At 39.5% G+C, this 23,355-nt stretch overlaps 1 protein-coding gene across 2 annotated transcripts in view; it reads right to left on the minus strand.

Annotated features, from left to right (window-relative positions):
* The window catches only part of PDGFD (platelet derived growth factor D), a 244,309-nt gene that overhangs the window by 62,678 nt on the left and 158,276 nt on the right, over positions 1 to 23,355 (minus strand). Inside the window, exons 2-3 of one of the 2 annotated variants that reach the window (XM_045818302.1) lie at positions 18,067 to 18,253; positions 10,778 to 10,958 (exon numbers count right to left, since the gene is read on the minus strand). In XM_045818302.1, the coding sequence (XP_045674258.1) occupies positions 10,778 to 10,958; positions 18,067 to 18,253 (368 nt within the window). Of the gene's footprint in view, positions 1 to 10,777; positions 10,959 to 18,066; positions 18,272 to 23,355 lie in introns of both variants that reach the window. The other variant, XM_045818301.1, reaches the window with a different exon arrangement.

Below are 23,355 nucleotides of genomic sequence, written 5' to 3' on the forward strand. Positions count from 1 at the left end.
CTGAGTACTTGTAGCCTTGAACAACTATACTGTTCCAGAGACCTGGCTTGTTTTTGAGCCAAAGGAATATTTTAAGGTCTGCTGGCACAGTGTTTTGCAGAATTAAATGAGGAATGAATGCCTTTCTATAGCAAGGACATTAAGAAACTTTTCAAATCCCAACATACTACTAAAATTAAAATCTTCTTACTAAAGTTCTATTTTAAGATATTTTCATGAACAGTTAAAAAGGAGTGAAGGAAGGGTAGGTACATCTAACTTAGCATAGTTGAATAGAATGTGAATGCTTGGCTTCCTGTCCTCTCTGAAAACTGCCTCAGGGTGTGGGGTTTCCATCTGGGAACTGTAGTTGAACTTCTTAAGTGCTCCTCAACCTGACATTATTCTTAGTCCAAGTGTCTCCTCACTGTTAATCTGATTCCAAAAGCCTGTAGATTGAGTGTTTGTGTCCCCCCAAAATTAATGTTGCAACCTAGTCCCCAATGTGATCATTTAGGAGGTAGGGCCTTAGGGAGATGGTTAGCTCATGAGGGTGGAGCGCTTATGAACGAGATTAGTGCCCGTATGAAAAAAGCTCCAGAGAGTTGTCTCTCCCATTTTGCAATGTAAGGCTAAAGGGAAAACATGGCCATCTATGAACCAGGAAGCTGGCTCTCATCAGACACCGAATCTGCCAATGCCTTGAAGTTGGATTTTCCAGCCTTTAAAACTATGAGAAATAAATTTCTGTTGTTTATAAGACATGCAGGCTATGATATTCTGTTACAGTAGCCCAGATGGACTAAGATACAAGACCTCTTAAAGGACTTCAGACATACCTAACTTGAATCTAACCCTCCAAAGATATTTTAATGAGAACAGTAATAGTAGTAGTTGTATTAGTTGTACACAATGTCTATCAAACCCATGTATGTTTATTATTGATTTATTTAAAATTTTTTGAATTTATTGGGGTGACATGAATTAATAAAATTATATAGGTTTCAGGTGTACAATTCTATAATCCATCATCTGTATATTTATTGTATGTTAAACAACCTTACAATACTGGTGGGTTCTCATCTTACAAATGAAGAAACAGTAGCTCATACAATTTAAACGATGTGTCCTAGGTTTCACAGATGAAGCATAAATTTGAATGTGAGTGTTTCTGATCCACATGCTCTATTCAGTAGATAAAACCTCAAAAAATCTAACAAATGGCTTTGGAGAATCTTAAAAACCTAGAAAGTTCTTGAGGCCTCAGCAATGGGTGACAGACTACCAGAATCCCAAAGATATTTTTACAGTTATTAAGAAAGCTGCCAAAGTTTTTCATGAGGAAGAGCAGCTAAGCAGCTGCATCAACAGAGAACCTACACCACCTCTTCTATGATGTCACAATTACATTCTGACAAGAACTACTGAGGTTAAGCTGTTATTGATGCAATCATATGCTCCCTGAGAGAAAAACATGGTACAGGCAGATTTTAGAATTAAAATTAGAATTAATGCCTGATTCAATTCCATAATCCACTGATATTTGACCCTACAATGGCTCTCACAACTCCATTCTTGTCCCTAAGCCAACCCCACCCTCTCCCCCAATGCCCAGTGAGTCTTGAATCAAAGCAACTTAGATCCATTGGTATGTTGGTATGATTACAATATTAAAGGGAGAGGGAACAAGTCCTTCAAGTCCTCAGTCTGAAAAAACAGTCAATGGGCAATGGTCCATCAGTGTGTTTCTCCTTTCATATCATTGAGTATTTTTTAAAAGTCATCAGTCTTTTTTATTATGCATTGAATTTAGAGAGAGAAACATTGATTTATTGTTCCATTTATTTCCAGATTCATTGCTTTATTCTTGTATGTGACCTAATCTGGAATCTAACCAGCAGCCTTGATGTATCAGGACAAAACTCTATTCAATTGCATTATCCAGCGAGAGCTACACATCATTGAGTATTGCTTTTATTGCTTTTACTCCAAACAATCAGATGCATTATAGGTACTCAATGAATATGTGTTGGGACAGCTTAAACACTTGACACCTACCTGGTACAATGCCCTGTGATAGTCCCTGCAGAAATAAAGTTGCTTCCTGCCCAAGGAACATTACCTCTGATGGAGACAGTGAGACTTATACATAGGTTTCTACAGATTAAAAACAACTGGAAAGAAATTCCAAAGTGTTCATAGAGGCTGTACTTTGAGTGATGAAAACTATGTTTTTATTCCCTTTTTTAACTCTTATAAATATTTTTAAAACATCTGGCATACAGGTAAAATATTTTTTTTATTTGAAAATCCATAATGTTGATCAAGAACAAAAATCTGAGTGCTGAATGGAAAAAACATATCTGGTTGAGGAACTAAAGACAAGTAGGCTCTTTGACATGAATATGTCTTTAACAGAGAGAGAAGGGATTGGATTCTTGATTCTCTCCATGTAAATTCATTGTCAGGGATTAGAAGTGGAAAATCATGGGCTATCAAGGAACAATGCTTTTTGTCTGGACTGAAGAGTATGTATAGAGAGAAGGCAAAATTGAAACTAGAATGTTAGTTTGGGATTAGAACATGGAAGACTCTCAGTTTCAGAGCAAGGTGTTTGGACATTACTCCACAGGAAACTGGAAGTCATTTACAAGTTTTCAGCTGGAAAATGATTTATCACAGTTCTACTTTAGCTGGCAACCATGTGCAGGACAGATTGAAGGTAGGGGTGACAGAAGGTAGGGAGACTGATTGAAGCAATTAGCAGGGCTTAGCCAAAAAGCAATGATTACTTTATTATTTATTCATGTATCTCTATTTTTTTCAGAGATGGCTCCAAGCCTTTTCAATCTTTTATATATATTTTGTCCTTCTGGTTTTTATTTTCAATTGCAATAAGGGAAGAGTCACTTTGTAGCTCAATTTTCTCACAGGTGAAAGAAGTACTATTGAACAGAGGTCAGCTTTAATCTGTCACATCCCTACTGAAAAAGGGAACATTAAGTTATTTTCAAGGCTAGATGAGTCTTGTCTTTATGACTGATTTCTAATTCCTTCTTTCACCTGAGAGTAAAGACTGGAGTTTCCTAAAAGTTCCAGGGATCTTCCACTTCCCACTCACAGTAGCTGATTCTTAGAGAGATGGAGCAGGCCAACTGGCTCTCCTTACATTCACAGGTGAGCAGGATTAAGTTCCCAAGGCCCTTTGCCACAGATGACTGATTGAAAAATAAAGGCATAAAAATCAATATGGGCTTAGATGTTACAAGCACACAAACTTTGTTATTGCTTGTCTATAGGAGAAAACCCTTCTGTCATATTCCTGCCTCAGCCTGAAGATATGGAGACATTAGCAAACATTTTTGGTCTTTTTCATCATGAATTTCTTCCATCCTCCTTCCCTTCCTCTATACCCACCCCATTTCTGCATTTCTTTCCTGACCTGCCTGCTTCTGACTCCAACCATTGGGGAGAGTGTCGACTCTTCTCTATTTTCTGGGTCCATCTGTTAAGCATAGGTTTGGAGTTGGCTGCCCTCACTGGCTCCCCTGACTCCATGATTGTTTGTGACCAGACCTGTGATCTTCTATACAGTGGGAAGGGGGTGTAACTGTACCCTTAGTTTGTTTTTCAGACTTCAGATCCCTCAAAATAATCTTTGGGTCTGAAATTGCATCACTGTAGTAGTACACCCCCACTTGGTTTTGGGCCCCAGCAAAGTTATCATCTCTATTTTACTAAAGTTCTGAGATTTGACATTTCTTGAACCACCATTAATAAAGCTGCTATTTTAATGACCTTTTGACTTCTTGTATCTCCTTTCCACTGGCAAAATAAAGGATAATAAGTGGTTGTTAGTACCCTTAACTTGAAACACTTTATTTATCAGGATATTCTGAATTGCCTTCCTTTTTTGACTTTGTGCCTTTATTTAGGCAACACTCTCTCCACAGTGGTCTTTCCTCCCTGACTCAGTCCAATAAAGGGTAATGAATAAAGCTACCCCAAAATACGTCACTTTAATATAGGGTTATTTTAACCTGAAGGCAGTTAAGAAGCAGATATAGGAAAAGCTCTCTGCCCTTCCCACAACTGCCTAGAGGTACACACATCGGTTAAGGTGTCCCCTCCCCTCTCTACTCAGAAGCACAGAAGTTACTCACCAGACAACTCGAGACCCTTCTCCGCCTACAGAGGCACCAGAGAAATTCACATAATGAACTTCATTAACCTTTGGCTTTTGTTTGTTCCCCATATATTTATTTACTTTTCCACTATATGCTGTCTTAGAAACTCAAAGTTCTTTTTCTTTATCTTGTCACTTCTCTAAAAATTATTATTCTTTTGTTAAGATATTATATAAGCCCAAGTTCTAAGCAGAGCTTTGAGTCACTCATCACTGAATGTTCCCATGTGTTTGATGATGCATGTTTAGAGACTTCTGTTTGGTTTCTCTTGTTAACCTGCCTTTCGTCAGTCTAATTTTCAGGGTCCCAGACAGAGAGAAACTAAGAGGTTAGAGGAAACAATATGTTTTTTCTTCCTTTACACCAGCAATCCCCATCTTTGTGAGGTTAAGTATCTCTCTTCCTTGTGTGCCTACAATCTTCCATTCACAATTTATCACTGTAATTCACAGTTTTAAAATTGTTTCTTCCTCACAGGACTATCATTTTCTTCTTATTATCCATAGTAAGTTCACAGAAATACCTGTTGAATTCGTAAGTGAACATTAGGTAGAAATATTTTTATTAAAGTTCATTTCATAACTTTTTAAGAAAGAAATACTGCTGTTTTAGGCATACCTTTATGCCAGCCATTTTTTATAAAGTCAAATAGCCTTCTTCCTTCTTTATTTTTTTCATTTTCTTGATCTACCAAAATATTAGTACATCAAAGACCACAGTTATAGAAAGTTTTTTGTATACAAACAGGCACAATCACTTTAAATTATTCCTTCCATCTTCCTGGTTTTCAAGGATAAAAGTTTACTTGTACCATGTTCGTATAATTAAATACTAAATAAATAGGATACTGGACTGCCCAAATGCCATTAAACAGCATCCCTCTCAAAGACTGAAGTCTGTTAACTTAGTATGTGGGGAGTCATCTGCTCATATGATTAGCACATGAGGTTTATCAGGGAAATTAATTGCAGTAGTGAAGTATTATTTCAAACACATGCTTATGTTGGAAAGGACTAGTCAACATTGCAGAAAACATTCCAAAGTCAGATAACACGCAGAGGCAATATGTGTGGGGTTCTTAACTGCATCTAAGGGGACATGTAGGGCATCATAAATGAGATTCAGGGGAGTCCCTGGGATTTTACACAAAATCTTGGATATGCTCCATTTTTTGGAGCTGATACACAGCTTTTATATCTCATGGATAACATGTACATGTGAACTCTTTGACCACAGGAAAACTCATAATCAAATTGGGTTTGTCGTGTTATTTATACAGTCACTAACCTGTGTTTATTGCCTCACTTGTAAAATAAGAGAGTTGGCATAGACACTAGATCTCTAAGAAGCTGAAGCTCTAAATTATATATATAATTTATATATATATATATATATATATATATATATATATGTTTTAGGCAAGTCTATATACAATGCACGATTTAGTAGCCATAGGCACTGCATTCACATACATTGCCCCATACATTTAAACTTCACAAAACCTAAAGGCTTAGATGCTATACGAGGGGGCCTCCCAAAAACCCTGAATTTATTTATAAAAAATCATGTATTCATTCTTACATGTTTAAACTTCAGTCACCTTCAGAGTACTCTCCATTTGATGCAATACACCTATAGAGCCATTTCTTTCTACTGCTCAAAACAGTTTTTGAACTCATCAATTTTGATTTCTTTTAGTGCTACTGCTGCTTATTTTTTCACCTATTCTATATTGGCAAAACATTTCTATTTGAGTACTTTTTTCATCCAGAGAAACAAAACATTTCCCTTTGAGGACTTTTTTTCATCTGGGGAAACAAAAAAGAGTCACTTGGGACAAGACCAGGTGAATGGGGAGGGTGGAGCATGGGGGTCATGATGTTTTTGGTCCAAACTGCTGCACACTCAGTTCAGTGTGGTCAGGTGTGCTGATAAATTACCCATCATGAAATGGGTGAATGCATTGAAAGCGTCTTTTTAAAAAGTTCACTGAATCCAAATGAAACCCCTCACAAAAATGCCAGCTGGTACACTGATATAGATGGGTTCCTAGAAGACTCGCCCAACAGGGGAAGCCTATACTATAAGAGGTGCACCCTCCAGAAGATAATTCTGTGTTTTGGGGGCCCCCCCTTATATATTTTATTATAATCCTCATCATCACCAACACCATCATTAGGATTGTGCTTATAAAATTATAAGTTCTATGGCAGGAACCTTGGCTGTTTTGTTCACTACCCTATATCCAATATTTATCACAGTGCATGGAACACAACAGATGCTCTATAAAAAGTCTGTTGACTAATGCATTGAAACAAAAGCATAACTAGCATAATTCCCTGATGAGACAGGGACAAATAATATTTACCTGGGATTTCATTCCACTTCACTTTCTTGTCTCCTCCTTCTTCCTTAATCCTCTTTTTTACCCCCTTCCTTTCCTTCTGCTCCTTACCCCCAGCTCTTGCAAGAGCCCACTTCCTCTTTATTCTGCTTACCCACTACCATTTGCTTGTAGACTAGCTATATGTCAAATTATCTTTTGCTTCAGGTCTACATTAAAATTTCCACTTCCCTATCTCATGCACTCTTATTAAAGTTCTCATTATGTTTTCAGGTTTTAGAATGTAATGTGATTAAAATAACTGATTCACTAAATCTACCCCACGAGATCCCATAGAACATCAAAATGGCCTCTGTAAGTGGTGAAATTTTAGGACATTTGTAAAGTTCTAAATAAGAACACTTAGCTACCCTTGCCAATAAAATGCTGCAACAATGAGACTCTGTCCTTAAGAATGAGTGTGAGTGCTTCAGCCAACACCATTTGGAGCTCTTAGGCTAGCTAACTAACTTGGCAGCCCAGCGCAACAATGCTTACTTAGGAATTCTTGAGCATGCATTTGCCTCTTGCTCTGCTTGCTTTCTTCTCTTCTTGTCTGACCCTGACCATGTTCCTGGTTTTCCTTCTGTCCCGCACTTCATTTGATATTTTACTGATGCTTTCTTAGTATCTGGCCTTAATTGATCTTCTGGATTTGGATAGCTAAAAAAGTTTACCCAGTCTCAGTACTGAAAGACTTGAGAGATACCCCCAAATAGGAAAGGGCTGAAATGAGGACAAGAAATCTCCTTTCTCACTCTGGAGTGAGTGAGTAGTTAGGTACTGTTCTACTTCCTTCTCATGTCTGCTTTGTTCCAGCAGCCTAAGTCCTGGGCCATCAAAAAATCATTACTTTCAAAGGAAAGAGATCTCCTTTCTATTTTAAAGTCTTACTATTTGCTATTCTTTTGTTTAAAGCACCCTTCTCTCATAGCTCCTCATGCGTGCCTTTTCCCAGGTCTTCAGGTCTCAACTCAGTTTTGCCACACAGATCTCCCTTGATAGTCTAGCTAGAGTGAGCCCCTTCTCAGGCATTCTCTGTCACACTACTCTCTTTTATCTTCTTTCTAGCTTTTATTGAAGTTCAAATAACTTGTTTACATAGAAGTGCTTACTTCCCTATTTAGTTACAAGTTTATTGTCTATTTCCTCCCACTACCATGCTAGACCCTGAGGGCAGAAACTCTGCACAGTATCTCCAGGATTGTGGCTGGTTTGCCTCAGAGCAGGCACTTAAATTACAAATTGCAGATCCTATAGCTCCCAACCTCCAGCAGGATATTTTTGAAAGAAAGAAACTGAGGTAAACAGACTCTGCTGTGAGGATCCCCACCCTCACATTGACTAGCTTTTGACTCTATTACAGTTCTGGCTGAAGTGGCTGCAACACCAGTGGATGCTCCAAATATTCACATATTTTAACCTGACTATGTAATTAAAGGTGGAATTCTCACACACTTTACAGAGATAGTGAATGGGGCCCTCCTTTGCTCTCTAGCTGTCGTTCAGAATTTAGTGTCAGTGACTGAGGATGTCTTGCCTACCACGATTTTGTTGATGATTTTGTCTTCCCCGACTGCTAAGTTTTAGGGAAACACAATTAGAATCTGAAAAATTTGCTGTATTTGAGATATGATCTTATTCAACCTTTCAGTTCTAGTCCTTTTTTCCTTTCCTATTTTCTTTTATTTTACATAATTATTTGTAATGCAAAACCATGATTCATGCAGTTTTAATCTCAGTGGAAATCTAACAGTACCACTTGAAGTTAATTCAAACTGCAGAAATATATATACAGTTAAAGTAACTGGCCAGGTAGCACTGTATTTTTTTTTTAAATTTTAGGAAGACTTGATAATGGTTATTAGCTGATTTCAACCTTAAAATAAACTAGCTTGTTAAAAAAGCAAGGAAGTTTTCAATAGGTTTGAAATGTATTATTTTTTTCTTTTTGAATTTTGAAAATGTACCTTCTATTAAACACACAGTTTTTTGGTGTTTGTTACAATGTGCAATTACAGGTTCCTCTCGTGGATGAGGAATTGAATCGCGTCAGAGGTGTCTGCGCATGCGCACACGCACGCACTGACAACTGGGCTTTCTGTGCACGGCCGACAGGTTCACTTGCTGCCTGACAGGAAATAGCAATGATATTGGCAACAAGAAAAGGCAAAGATATTTTACAGATGAAAACACTGAGCCCTTAGCCAGTAAACAGCAGAGCTGAAGTTCATACTCATGCTGTTCATGATCTTCCCCACACATCGGTCAAGCCATAATTAACCTTCCATGCTTGTGGAGCAAGACTCAGAAGAGGTTTATCAAAAAATCATGCAGATCTGGAGTTATACACACCTGAAGGTTAAGCTCATTCTAACTCTTGGAATTCAGCAACCAAAGCACTTTGAACTTAATTGATCATATAGTGCCAGAAGCCTATTAGGAGTGGAAAGAGAGCCCAGAGCTACTCTCAATGAATGTAGACCAAGTGGCCAGTAGGGAAATTGTAAAAAAAAAAGTTGTGACTGCCATCATTTTTAAAAATTACAACTGAATGTACTGGTGGAGGTGAATGAGTGACTGAGCAGAGTGATGCCAATGAGTTTACATTCAAATCACAGAGAATGCACAACATTCCACTTAACATTGCCTAGAAAATGAGTGATAAGCCTCCCCCATAATGCAAAGCACCTCAAGCTCCTGCTTCCCTCCCCAAATTTACACATGCACTGTGTACTGCCTTTTCTAGAAAAAGAAATTATTTTTCTGTAAAGATATTGTATTAGAGTTGGGGTGTTTCAAACTGACTTGTGTGTCATTCAATTTAGTCACAACCAAAGCTTCACAGAAAGGTATATACGTTCTACTAACAGCACTTGACAAAAAGGGCTGGGGAAGTTTCTTCATTAAGCCTATCCATAACGGTTCCAACCAGCCAATCCGGTTTTGACCTTGAACAATTGAAAATGGATGCATCACTGAGCACATTAAAAGGCAAAGAAATGTAGATACCAAAGGTTCACACTTCAGTTTTAATGCTGAGTGGCATTGTATGAATTTGCAATAATGTAAATCATGCTTGATGGATTATTTCCAAATTAAAACTGGAACCAGTGTCACCATGTGCATTTTCTTCATTTACAATGTTTGGATGTAGAAGTCATTTAGTATTTAATGACTCCCAATAACACAAAAAAGCCATTAGTTTAAAAAGCCAAGATTTATTTTTATTCTAAGTGTAACTCAGGAGAGAAAAAAGCCACAAATTTATTCCATTTATAGTACTGTGTTCTATTTTGGCATCCACATTTTGAAAAGGGATAGAAACAAACTGAATAAGTGAAGAAAAATGTTGTTGGGGGAAAAAAAAGACAATATGCTATGCTCAGTTAAAGGATTCAGGTGTATTTAAGATACTATATAGGCAAAATTGTTCTGATGTCTGCCTGGGCTTGACCTATGGCACCCAGTACTTCTGTCTTAATATTCATCATTCTCAGTTGCTTCCCCTTTCTAATTGTTCTCTCAATCAAACTATTAGCTACAGTAGAAGGTTAAGAACCCTGTCTCTCCTACTTACCTTTCTATCTACTGCAACTGTAAGATGTCAGCAACTTTATATTGTTTTATGAATGACTGATTAACTAAAGACATGACTGTGATTGTGTGTGCCCCAACAAGGAGGATTAACTACAATGTCTATTTTGACTCAATAAGAGGTTAAATATTTTCTAATAGAACCATTATGATCTTTAAGATGCTTGCAAACTCAGGCCTTATGATTATAACATAGACCCTTCCAAATTTGGGTGATAATTTAAACTAAAATTATCAGGATTCTTTTCTGTGATTGGAAATACATAGGCAACTTTTCAAATCAAAGATGTTCAACTTTCACTTACCTTCTATTTGGCTATACATTTATCTTGCTTCAGTTGAATTAAAGATAATATGGTACCTGTTTTATCATAAATTATTTTACTTCTTCTATATACCATGTTTTCCTTCAAAATGTCTGGGCCTAAGAGTTGACTTAATAGATCCAAAATAGTATTCCTTACTAAAAAAAAGGCCTTAATATTTTGGCCATAGGCAGGAACAAAATATACCAATGGGAATCAATAAAGTTCCTTTGCCCTCACATCACTATATTTAATCATAGAAAATAATCACTATACTCTATGAAACCAGGGTCTTCTTTTAATCACAATGTGGGTAAGGTACTTACCACAAAAGAATAATAAATCTTGAATCCAGGTTTAGCCACAAAGTAGTCATCAGACTTAAATGTTATTTTAATTTGGTTTGTTCTTGATGTTATCCTTGGAGGTACTTCCTTATGTCCACACCAGCGTCCTCTAATAATGGTACTGGTTTCAGATATATCTTCAACTTCCACAAAATCATATCTAGTATTAATTTAATAAAAATAAACAAATACTGATTAAAGTAGACTTTGAAATTCATACTTTCATCAAGAATGTAAAACTATTGTATGTGATTTTTTATCACATACATCTGGGATATGGCCTACCAGATGAAATAAAAACTATAAACTACAGATATTTTATTTTTTTTATTATATTTTATTGATTGTCCTGTTACAGTTGTCCCAATATTCCCCCCTTGCCCCCCACCCCACTCAGCACCTCCCATTCCCTCAGGCAATTCTGACCCTTTTGTTCATGTCCATGGGTCATGTGTATAAATTCTTTGGCTACTCCATTTCCTGTCCTTTTCTTTAGATCCCAATGGTTATTCTGTGACTACCAATCTGTACTTCTTAATTCCCTCACCTCTTCACCCATACCTCCAAACCCCCTCCCATCTGGCAACCATAACAATGCTCTCCATATCCATGATTCTGTTCTCTGTGCTTCTTGTTTGCTTAGTTTGGTTTTTAGATTAAATTGTTGATAGACATAGATTTATTGCCACTTTAATGTTCATAGTTTTGATCTTCTTTTTCTTAAATCAGTCCTTTTTTTTTTAAAGATTTTATTTATTTATTTTTAGAGAGGGAAGGGAGGGAGATAGAGAGAGAGAGAGAGAGAGAGAGAGAGAGAGAGAGAGAAACATCAATGTGTGGTTGCTGGGGGTTCTGGCCTGCAACCCAGAATGTACCCTGGCTGGGAATCGAACCTGGGACACTTTGGTTCCCAGCCTGCGCTCAATCCACTTAGCTACGCCAGCCAGAAATCAGTCCTTTTAACATTTCATATAATAATGGTTAGGTGATGATGAATTCCTTCATTTTTGCTTTTCTGGTAAGCTCTTTATTTGCCCTTTGATTCTAAATGATAGCTTTTCTGGGTAGAGTAATCCTGGCTGTAGGTCTGTGCTTCCATGACTTTGAATATTTCTTGTTAATCCCTTCTAGCCTACAAGGTTTCTTTTGAGAAATCAGCTTACAGCCTTATGGGAACTCCCTTGTAGGTAACTCACTGTTTTTCTCCTGCTGCTTTTAAGATTCTCTCTTTATGTTTAACTTTTGGCATTTTAATTATGATGTGTCTTGGTGTGCCTGTTTGTATCCATCTTGTTTGGGACACTCTGCGCTTCCCAGACTTGTATGTTTATTTCCTTCATCAAATTAGGGAAGTTTACTTCCATTATTTTTCCAAATAGACTTCCAATTACTTGCTCTTTCTCTTTTCCTTCTGGCACCCCTATGATGTGAATGTTGGAATGCTTGAAGTTATCCCAGAGTCTCCTTACACTACCTTTTTTTTTTCACATTTTTTATTATTTATTTATTTATTTTTAGAAAGGGAAGGGAGGGAGATAGAGAGAGAGAGAAAGAGAAACATCAATGTGCGGTTGCTGGGGGTCATGGCCTGCAACCCAGGCATATACCCTGACTGGGAATTGAACCTGCAACACTTTGGTTTGCAGCCCGAGCTCAATCCACTGAGCTACGCCAGCCAGGGCTCCTTACACTATCTTGTTTTCTTGAATTTCTCTTTTCTTCTTGTTCTGATTGGCTGTTTTTTGTTTCCTAATGTCCCATATCCTTGCTTTGATTTTTGACTTCATCTATTCTGCTGTTGATTCACTGTAAATTGTTCTTTATTTCAATTAGTATATCCTTTATTTCTGCCTGGGTCTTTATATGCTGTTGAGGTACTCACTAAGTTCCTTGAGCATGCTTATAACCAGTGTTTTGAATTTTGCATCTGATATATTGCTCATCTCTATTTGTTTAATTCTTTTCTGGAGTTTTGATCTGTTCTATATTTGGGCCATGTTTCTTTGTCTCCTCACATTTCCAGCCTCCCTGTATCTATTTCTATGTATTAGGTAGAGCTGCTATCACTCCTTGTCTTGGTAGCATGGCCTAATGTAGTAGGTGTCTTATAGGGTCTAGTGGCACAGCCTCTCCTATCACAAAGCAGGGCACTCCAGATATTTCCTCCCTCTGGGCTGAGTAGGCCTTCTTCTTGTAGTTGAGCCTTGATGGCTGTTGGCAGGTCAATGGGAAGGATTTAGCCAGGCCAGTCAGCTTCAAGGACTGGCTGTAACCACTGACCACCAACTTCCACCCTCCATGGAGAATCAGCTGTGCAGCAGTAGAATGGTTGTGTTCTGATATAGTCTGTAGCTGTCCACTGGGTGCACAGTCTCTGGGGTATCCCATGTGGTACAGGTCTGGGTCAGCTTTCACCTGTGTTCCACCTGGGCCCACTCAACATGAGCTACAAAGCAATCTGCACATGACTGCAACTTGTGCTGGAGGTTGCAGCTTGGAGGTTCCCAGGAGAACCAAACTGTGATCCAAAGCTGGCTGCCCTTAGGTGGGGCCTAGGGCCACTTAGCCAGAGGTATGGTGTCTGGCAGCTCTCTGAGGCTAGTTGTTGCCTTTTTGAAGGGATTTGAGAAGATATGAAGCCTATGTTGAGACCAGCAATTCATTTGGAAACGCCACGGTTAACAGCTTGGGTTGGCTGTAAGTTGGTTGGGTTAGCCTCTCAGAGATTCCCCAGGGTGGAGTAAACTGTGTGAGCTGTGTTGATGGAGTCTCACATAATGGCTCCAGCCTACCAGCTCTGTGGCTCTGTGTGGGAAGGACTCATAAAAGGAACAATGGTCTCTACTCACCTTTCTGTCTGGGAAAAAGCTGTCCCCTAGCTCTCACCCTGATGCTAGACACTTCAGTTCCTTCCCATATCACCAGTGCCCTGTAAGTTGCTGCCTTGGTGCTGGAGCTCTGAGGGAATGAGTCTGTATGAGTCCATGTTTGGATCCTGTAAGGGGGACTACTTGGGACTTTAATAGTTCCTTTCACCAATTCAAACTGGCTGGGTTTTACCACCAGAAGTTATGGGGGCTTATCTTTCTGGCACTAAAACCCTAGGCTGTAGGGCTGGGGGGCCTGGTGTAGACCTGGGACCCCTCACTCCACAGATATATGCCCTGAATTTTTATCTACCATGTGTGGGTTTGGGATCAGCCCATTCTGCATCTCAGTGTCTCCACATCTCCTACCCGTCTGGACGGGTGCAGTTTCTTTAGTTCTGCAGTTGTTGGGCAACCATTCAACTTGCTTTCTGACTTTTTTGAGTGATGGTTGCTCTGCAGTTTAGTTGTAATTTTGACGTGGTTGTGCGAGGAGGTGAGCCGTGTTTACTGCTGCTTCCATCTGGACTGCTCAGGGGCTCCCACGGCTGTGTGCTCAGCAATGCCCGGTGGAAAACCGGCATCAGCCACAACAGTCACCGTGGTTCCTGGGGACTGGCTAAGCTATAGACATTTTTAAAGTGAAGCTAGTGTTTGGGTTAGGTTTTCCAAATCCAAACCTCCACAATCTATTCTGAAAAAATCCTTCACACACATTTGCCATGACTGTTCTCAAATCATTAATAATCAAAACAGGCCACTTTCTGAGCATCTGGTTTACAAAGCTTTCCTGCAAAAACAAATAGCTATAATCTATCATCATTTTTGAGGAGATGTAGCTCTAATTATATATCCAAATATTTACTATATAAAGTTTTTCAAACAAATTCCCATTTTGAATTAATTTACCACACTCCATACTTTCTTTAAAAAGGAAGATCTGTATCTGTACAGCATATAGAATCAGTACTTCATCACAAAAAATAAATCACTAACTCCTCTTTTTAGAAACTGTCTTTTGAAAGGATAATATCATAAAACATGACTTTTATCATAATGGAAAGCATATGAATTGAGTAGAGATGTTTGCTAACCACTACTGGAAATATCTGGGCTAGTTAAACCAGGGTGTGAATGACTTAAGACTAAGGTTCCGCTTTGGCATTGGTCAGGCAAACAATGCCAGGATTGAGGGGAACCAGAAAGACCTCTTTAGATATTCCATAACCATTTGGTCCTTGAGATGCCTCCATACCATTCCACTTTGCCATCACTTTGTAAGACATCTTCAGTGACAGAGTTGATATCTTCTAAGGATCATTAATTCTATTTTCAGAATACCCAAGATTGTGGAACATTGTACTTGATGAACTGAACTATCTGCCTCTTGGTTCTGGGTGTCAGTGTCTCACTCCTCCACTCTACCTCTCCCAGATGACTTCTCAATGCAAATGATGTGCATTCACAGTGAACAGTGGCAGTGAGGTAGGTTAGTAAAATGCTAGAAAAATTCCTTAGCAAGTGGAATGGGGAAACTGAGACAGATAACTAAACAGCAGAGCAATTTACAACCAGATCATATCAATACATTGCTAGATCTTGTCTTTCTCAAGGACACTTAGGAGCAAATGGTTTACATATTCCAGACCATGCTAGGGCCGACCTGCCTTGATCCTAGCCTGGACCCTCTCCAGCGGCATTCTTTGAAGGTGCATGACCCTGATCCCTCTGTAAGTTCATTTTGATGCATCAACATATCAAAGAATGCACCTGAAAAGCTTATGATTATTCTATTGAGATCGTCCTGTGAGACCTCCCCTAGAATTTCTACACTCAGAAAACAAAAGCTCTTAATACAAAGGAAACATTGTGCACTCTCTCTTGGACATGTCTACACCTTCCCTCTCCTTCTTTCTACAGGTGTGTATCTTTGCTTTCTTTCTTCTAGGCTCCAACGTTCCCAGGAGCTTGCAACCAGGGGATCAGCAGGCAGCGGCAGCTCATCCTGGCTAACCCTCTGAACCGTCTCCAAGGACCCTCCTTTTGCCTTTGTCACTTTTTCCTGAGTCCACATAGTCTAGCTGCCTCACTTCTTCTCCATCTGTATCTTTCTTTGTAACGGGCCAAGGCAGCTCCACCTAGGCTCATTCCTGTTTCTATGATCTTGCCTCTTCTATTTTAAACCCTTCCTTTGTTTCACTGGCCCCAGCTTTAATGAATGTACTCTCAAAATCACCTGGACTCATATCATGAAATCTTTCCCGGATGAAATTAAGAACCCCCACATTTCAGACTGTGCCAAGGCAGAACAGACTTGATCCTGGTCCCTTTCTGGTGTCAGAAGCAGTCTCTCAAACATATTATATTTTTCTGTCATAATTGCCAAAAGGAATCAGTATGAGAAACATCATGTCTAAATATGAAAAAAAAATCTAGTATGGCTTAACTGGTCCTACCCATACACCTTAGAGCTCTTATTGGGTTGGGCAGGTTAATCTAAGGAGGTAAACATAATAATATGGGTATTAAATTTTGTTGACAGTGATTTATGAGATCTTTATGTCCTTTGCCTCAGTTTCCTTATGAGCAGAGTAAGAAGGTTTATACAATTTTACCAGCTGATTATCTTTTGGGTGCTGTATAAACTAATTACTTACAGTGCTTAGAAGGTGAAAAGCACTCACAAAGAATCATTACTCAAGCAATAAAATATTAGTGTAAACATCAAGGAGGCTTTTGAACAGATGGTAGAAAATCAATTGCATTTCATTTTATACATAATACATGTAAATCATACTTACTGCACAAAGCCAGGGTATACTTGAAATGTTGTCACTAACTCAATCCGTCATTTTTGCTTTTTAAAAAACACATCATCAGTGTAACTCTGATGCTGTGTCTGATGTCAAGAGCACACCATTTTGTTTCTTGGGGAGAATTCTGAGGCAGGTCTCAGACCTGTGCCTTTCCCTTCTTCCTCTCCTCTTTCCACCTCTTACTCCTCTACCTCTCTTCATAAATTCTGAAAAGCGGATAGATTTAGTGTAGGGTCAAAGACATCCTAACCTCCTCTTCTATTTTAAAGCCAGCATGCCCAAAGAGCTCACTCACTACCAAAATCAAAAACCCTGCTCAGTAGTGAAGACCTGGCTTCCCCTCTCCCAGGTCATCACCTCTAACTATCTTTTAATAGTGTTGTGGGTTTTTTCCAAGATCTCTTTTTTCCAGAACAGAAAATTAGTTCTCTCTTTCAAGGTTGAAAAGGCACAAGATCTGCTCTAGTTTATTCTCTTTGTAAATACTGATTAGGTCTTCCTGCATATATTTGTATGTTTTCTAGCATACAATACCTTCTGTGGTTCTAGAAAGTAATAGTCACTACTGTTATTCTTTAAAAAAATAGCAAGATAATCAAAGCTGTCAGCATAATAATCGTGCAACAAAGGACAGCTAAATTTGAGGCACTCTCTTTATTATTCAAAGGAAAATAAACCTGCAGAAAGGATTTAGCAGTTCAATAGTTCATTGACAATGCAGAACAAGTGTGTGCAGCTAAGTAGAGAAAAGAAAAAAATTCCTCCCCAAGTCTTATACATACTAATTAAGTGAATAGGATGCTGTGAACAGACAATTCAGAAAACAACAGCCAGGGTCCTCTCTGATCAATATGCTAAAAAGGGAGATTATCAGACATGGTTTTCATCTTTTAATGTGACTGAGAAACCACAGGAAACTGAAAATCTGAGGAGCACACAGACCCTGGGGTTGCCTTCCCTTCCCCCTTACACATACCTGAGGCCTTAAAACTATGATTTAGGAGAAAGGAGAAGAAAGGAGAAAAGGAGAGAAAATATTCTAGTGCACTTCACCATTGCATAACCATTGCATAAAATGTCCACATCTGTTCTTGCTCACCACCATAGGTCCTCACTATCATCCTTTCCAAATGAGGTCTGGGGAAACCATTACTGCTACGCATAGGTTACAATTGTCTGGATTAGGTCCTGGATCCAAGGAGGGTGTACACTCTTTAAGCCCAAGGTGGATTTAGACCAGAGCCATGAGACTTGGCCGCAGGTGATCTAGGATGTTGGATGCATCCAGCTGCTCACACAGGCTGCTTTGCACCTGGCCAAGACAGAGGCCTCCAGATTCCCTCCTTCTCTGGGGCTCATGCAGCCTGGCTCCAACAGGTGTGAAAGTGAGTTTCTGTTAGTCAGCAGCTGTCTATGCTCCAGTTTATTTTGTCTGCTAGGACTGACATATGGCTTTTTGAGAAATAAGTGGTGCATTCTGAGTAGGTCCAAAGGGCCCAAAGGAAAGTTTAAGATGATGTTTGTAAATTCACCTTTTTCTTACCTTGGAAGAGTTCTCTAAAATGGATTTTTTTTCTTCACTTACCTACAGATATCATTTTCTGCTTCCTCTAATCCAAACTGATTGTCGAAGGCTAGCTGTATCCTTGTGTTCTCCTGGGAGTGGAGCCGCCAGGTCAGAAGCAGGTTCCTGGGGTAGCTGTTTGGAAAGCGAGGACTCTGCACGTGGCCATTTCCTGTCACCTGGATGGTTTCGTCTCTTCGGTACAAGTCTGTGAGGTGATTGCTCTCTGTTAGTAGTCACAACTTGTAGAAATTAGTATGTTGCTCCAATTACAGGAAAGCAGAAAAAGAACAGTTTAAAACATATCACATTTCAAAGCACTTTTTGATTTTCTTTAAAAACAAGACCAAACGGTAGCCTTCTGGTTAAACAAATAACATATATATTTCTTCTATTATCCCCCACATTCCCAATTCCTTATAAATCTAGACTAGATGCCAAATATTTTCAATTTGTGGGGCTCTCTTAACATCACGCTTGATAGCAAAAATTAACAGTTATTCAGAAGTCAGGTTCATTTCAACTGGAATTAAAATAAGAAAATAATTTCAAATAGTTATCCTTCCTCTTTTCAATGTAATACAAAGAATTTTTTTACAGTGACAGTGTGACAGTATATCCTCATTGATTAGCATAGGAGGTGGAGAGTCCATAAATATTGCTGAATGAATGAACAAGTGAGTGGAAAACAAATTTTAAATAATCTAGTAGCAGGCACTGGCTCTCCCTTCTGGGAGCACATCTATCCTATCCCTTCCTCCTCTCCTCCCCCCACAGGGGGGCATCTCCTAAACTCTAGGGACCCCATGAGACGTGTAACCAAGGGAGCAGTGGGCAGCAGCATCTCATCCTGGACTAAACCCCCAGAATCTGTCCAAGGCTGCCTTTCCTCTGATTTTCCAGTGAGCTAAAAGCAGCACCACTCTGGCCCACTTCTTTCCTATAACATTTCTAGGGAGCCAAAGCAGCGCCACCTGGGCTCTCTCCTGTTATTTCTTCTGTCCAAAGGCCTTCCTGGCTTCACTGTCCCCCAGCTTTAATGAACATTCTCTAAAAAAATAACTTTAATAGTGTTTAATGACCAATATATTTTATATTCAAGCAATGTTTTTCAGTTGTTTCTTCATCATAAAAATCAGTTCTTTGCCTTAGTTTTTCATGACTTAAAATAAGTCCATTTCATACTCTCCTTTTTGTGTTGTATAATAAAGAATTTGTCTGGTCTTTCTTTGGGTTCCTGAGATGGAACTGCTAAACACTTAGAATTTTGCAAGTAATAGAAGTGTTCTGTTACTTGCAGAACAGAAGTGTTCTGCCCGGCTGGTGTGGCTCAGGGGATTGAGTGCTAGTTTGCAAACCAAAGGGTCGCTAGTTTGATTCCCAATCTAGGGCACATGCCTGGGTTGCAGGCCAGGTCTCTGGGTGGGGTCGGGGTGGGGGGCAAGAGGCAACCACACATTGATGTTCCTTTCCCTCTCTTTCTCTCTCTCTAAAAATAAATAAAATATTTTTAAAAACCCTTAAAAATAAAAATAAGTATTCTTTTTCATGATAGACCACTAGGACCTCATCTGAGTTTATGCTAATGAGGTGATCTAATGGGCATCCCTAAGTAGCTGTACAGTGGGCGCTGGTCACAACTGCAAGACCAACATGTGATTAGATAGTCTGGGCTTTGAACCTTCATATGGACCTGGCCTCCCAACATCCCTGGAGGTAAGGAGCACTGGAGATTGAGTCCAATCACATTGCTTATGATTCAATCAACCCTGCCTACAGCATGAAACCCACTAAAAACTCTGGTCACTGGGGCTTGGGTAAGCTTCTTGGTTGGTGATGCTCACTGCTGTGCTGGGAAGGTGACCTATCCTGAGGAAAGAAAAGCTTCATGCTTGGGACCCTCCCAGACTTGCTTGTCACCTGTGTTTATTCTGATTTGTACCATGTTTAGTCAAACTATAATTTTAACTATAGTGCTTTCTTAAGTTCTATGAGTTGTTTTAGTGTGAATGAAAAAATGGAAATTCTATAGAAAGTGATCTTGCAAAGTGACATAATCATAAATTCCTACCTGGGCAGGTCATGGTGGGGGGCAGACCCCAGACACATAACTTGTTAGTAAAAAGTTTATCTTCACCTCAAGCAAGGCCTGTTCACTGTTTCTGTGTACCTAGGTTAATGCACTTTTGACACAAGCCAAAACCACCCTCAAAAAAGCACATATTCTCGTTAGATGCCCTATAATACAATCCTCCCACCTTGATTTATCCCACATCCAAATAATCATCCTTAAGTTTTTTCTTTAATTCTGAATGCAGGAAAAAAGTTGCAAAACCACCATTCCCGGAGCATTTGAGAGCTTGCTCCTGGCATGTCTTCAGTTTGGCTCAAATAAACTTCTATAAAAATTCTCTAGGTTTGGACATTTCCTACAATAACACTAACACATTCTCAAGCCTGAGGGGCTTGTGGGAAACCGTGAGTTTATAGCCAGTTGGTCAGAAGTGTGGGTGGTCTGGGAACCCCCAACTTGTAGCTGGTGTCTGCAGAGCAGTCTTGCATGGACTGTGCCCTTAACTTGTGAAATGACTTAATTCTAGCTAGCTTATATCAGAATTGCATTGCACAGTGGATCCACTTTTCATTTTTTCTAATGTCCAGAGTTCTTTGCTCTTGAGACTTTGGGTTTTTAGCTCCCACCCACCCCTACCACCCCCGAACAGATCTCCAGCCAGAGTCTATTTCTGTTCCCTGCAGAGAATTTACTTTGGGGCCTATAATTCAGTGAGCCTGGTCAGGAAGACCTAAATTGCTGGTGGAAACCACTGAAAGTTGGGCTGCTCAGGGTGGCTCTTACAGTTTCCAAAACAAGAGGAATGAACAGTGAATCAGCATGTGAAATGTGAAAGCTTCTCTCTCTTTTACAAATGTTCTGGTGCATAATGGAAATTTCTGTGTTTAAAGTGTTGCACTTGCCCAGTTAAACTTTGTGTGGGAGAGAGAGTCCTAGGAAGAGTTAAAATGGCTAAAGGAAGTCCACCCTCCCTGCCACAGACTAGGGCACTGGCTCTGTAGGCACGCCATCACCTCCAGCGAGCTCAGCTGAAGACAGCCTCATAGGTGCCAGGAACAGTTTCCCCAGTTGACCCTTTACTCTTTGCTTCTCTTGACCTTATGCTGGAAATGTAGCCATGAAACTTCCTTGTGTGCTCACTTAGTAAACCGGAGAAGGCTGTTTGCCTTGGGAGACAGCTGTGCGCTACAACTGGTCAGTCAACCACCAGTCAGGCAAACAATTAAACACAGACTAAGCGGTGCATCACACTGTTTTCAGCACTTCTGTATCTTGATTATTACTTTCAGATTTTTGCCATATTTTCTACCTCCAGTACTATTTACTTATAATTTCTCTAATCAAAAGCAAATTTATTCTAAAATAAAACTTTATCAATTATGTAAATAGTAACTGAGTACCTTGTGCCATGAATAGAAGATAACCAAAAATCTGAAAATATAACTATTAAATTTTAAAATATCTCATCTCATGTGTTCAGATTTCTCATTTGTAAAATAACAAGATTGAGAAGCACATTTTGCCTTTGGTCTCTTTCAGGGGTAACATTCAGTGTTTTTATTTTATTTTATTTTTATTTAATTTTATATATTTATTGTTCCAGATGCTGTTACGTTCAAATATAATTTAAGAATGTTTACAGAGCACTTGTCTTTAAAGACATGAAACACAAAGTTGACGCATACCACCCAGTGTGAACAAGGCACAAAGTAACACAAGTGCTGAGTGTACGAGCAATGTCGATCCGAAGCAGGGAGGGCTGCAAGGCTGGCATGGTGAGTACAAGGTGTGTGCACGGGATCACAGTCAGAGGACTAAGCTGCGCACAGTCCCAGTGGGCCCTTTGGGAAGGGGGGGGCTGCGTGCTTTAAAGGCAAACTACGGAAATAGCTGGAAGTTGGGCAACTGTGTCTGCACTTGATATAAGTGGAAACAAGAAAGCTCTGGAAAGGCTCAAAGGCTTGTTGAAAGGAATATTATTAGCCTGTCAGTGCTGTGAAAGGCAAACTGGAAGGAGAGCACCTGCAGTGGGATGGTGTCCGAGGGGAGCAGTCCCCCCTGATCTTCAGGGGATGCTTTCCAGGACCCCCAGAGGATGCCTGAAATGGGGCAGTACAGAACCTACCTACACTCTGTGTTTCTCCTACACACACACGCCTATGACAAAGTTTAATTTATAAATTAGGCACAGTAAGAGATTAACAACAATAACTGATAATAAAATAGAATAATCACAATCATATACCATAATAAAAGTTATACAAATGTGGTCACTGGTTTTAGGGGATCCCTTGCTGAAGTCTCCGTATAGACTCAGTGTTTCTGGTGCAACATGTTGCCATCAATTGAAACACTTTTCTGTTCAGGTCTTCCACCCATGCATTTAATGCTTTTTTTTTTTTAATTTTAACTAAGTACTTACCACATACCATGGCTGTAACTTTTGCAGTTGGAGGTACAACAGCAAGGCCAGTACAAATTTCTTTCTCCTTCTTACACTTTCACAGATATAAGATTTGTTCTTACTGTACTTGCAATCTCAGTACACGACTTCTTTTCTGTCCTTTCTAAGTCAAGAGCTTTAACCTTTCACTTAAAGAAAGCACTTTACGGCTGCCCTTTGGCATATCCAAATTGCCAGCATCTCTACTCTTGCACTGTGGGATCATTATGAAGTAAAGTCAGGGTGACTTGACTAACAGCACTGTGAGACCTAGGGTTGATCTGATAGCCCTGGCAGCTACTACCTGACTGATGGGCAGGAAGCTGATACAGCTTGGAGACAGTGGCCAAAAGGATGAGTCACATCCTGGATGGGATGGAGTGGGACACCAGAGATTTCACCATGATACTCAGAATGGCATGCAATGTAAAACATGTTTTAATTGTTTACTTCTGGAGTTTTCCTTTTACTATTTTGGGACCAAAGTTGCCCTTGGGTAACTGAAGTTGTAGAAAGCAAAATCTCAGATAAGGGGAAACAAGGTACTTTCTAGAGAAGAAGATTCTAACCTAGAAGGGCAGGTAGCAGTAAGTCAAGGCCAGGGAAAATAAATCAAAAGGAACTTGGAGTTCAGAAAGAAAGCCATAGGGATGAGTCAATATAGGAGCAACATGCTTATCCAAAGATCTCAGTGCAGCGTGGTAACATTGACACATAGCAGCATGGGGACGGTAACCGGTTTTGAGGAAATGTAAGTTTGGTTTCCATGTGGCAATGAGAAATTCAAACGGAA

Source organism: Phyllostomus hastatus, unplaced genomic scaffold, assembly GCF_019186645.2.
Source record: "Phyllostomus hastatus isolate PE091 unplaced genomic scaffold, TTU_PhHast_1.1 phas_scaffold_317, whole genome shotgun sequence".
Lineage (NCBI taxonomy): Eukaryota > Metazoa > Chordata > Mammalia > Chiroptera > Phyllostomidae > Phyllostomus > Phyllostomus hastatus.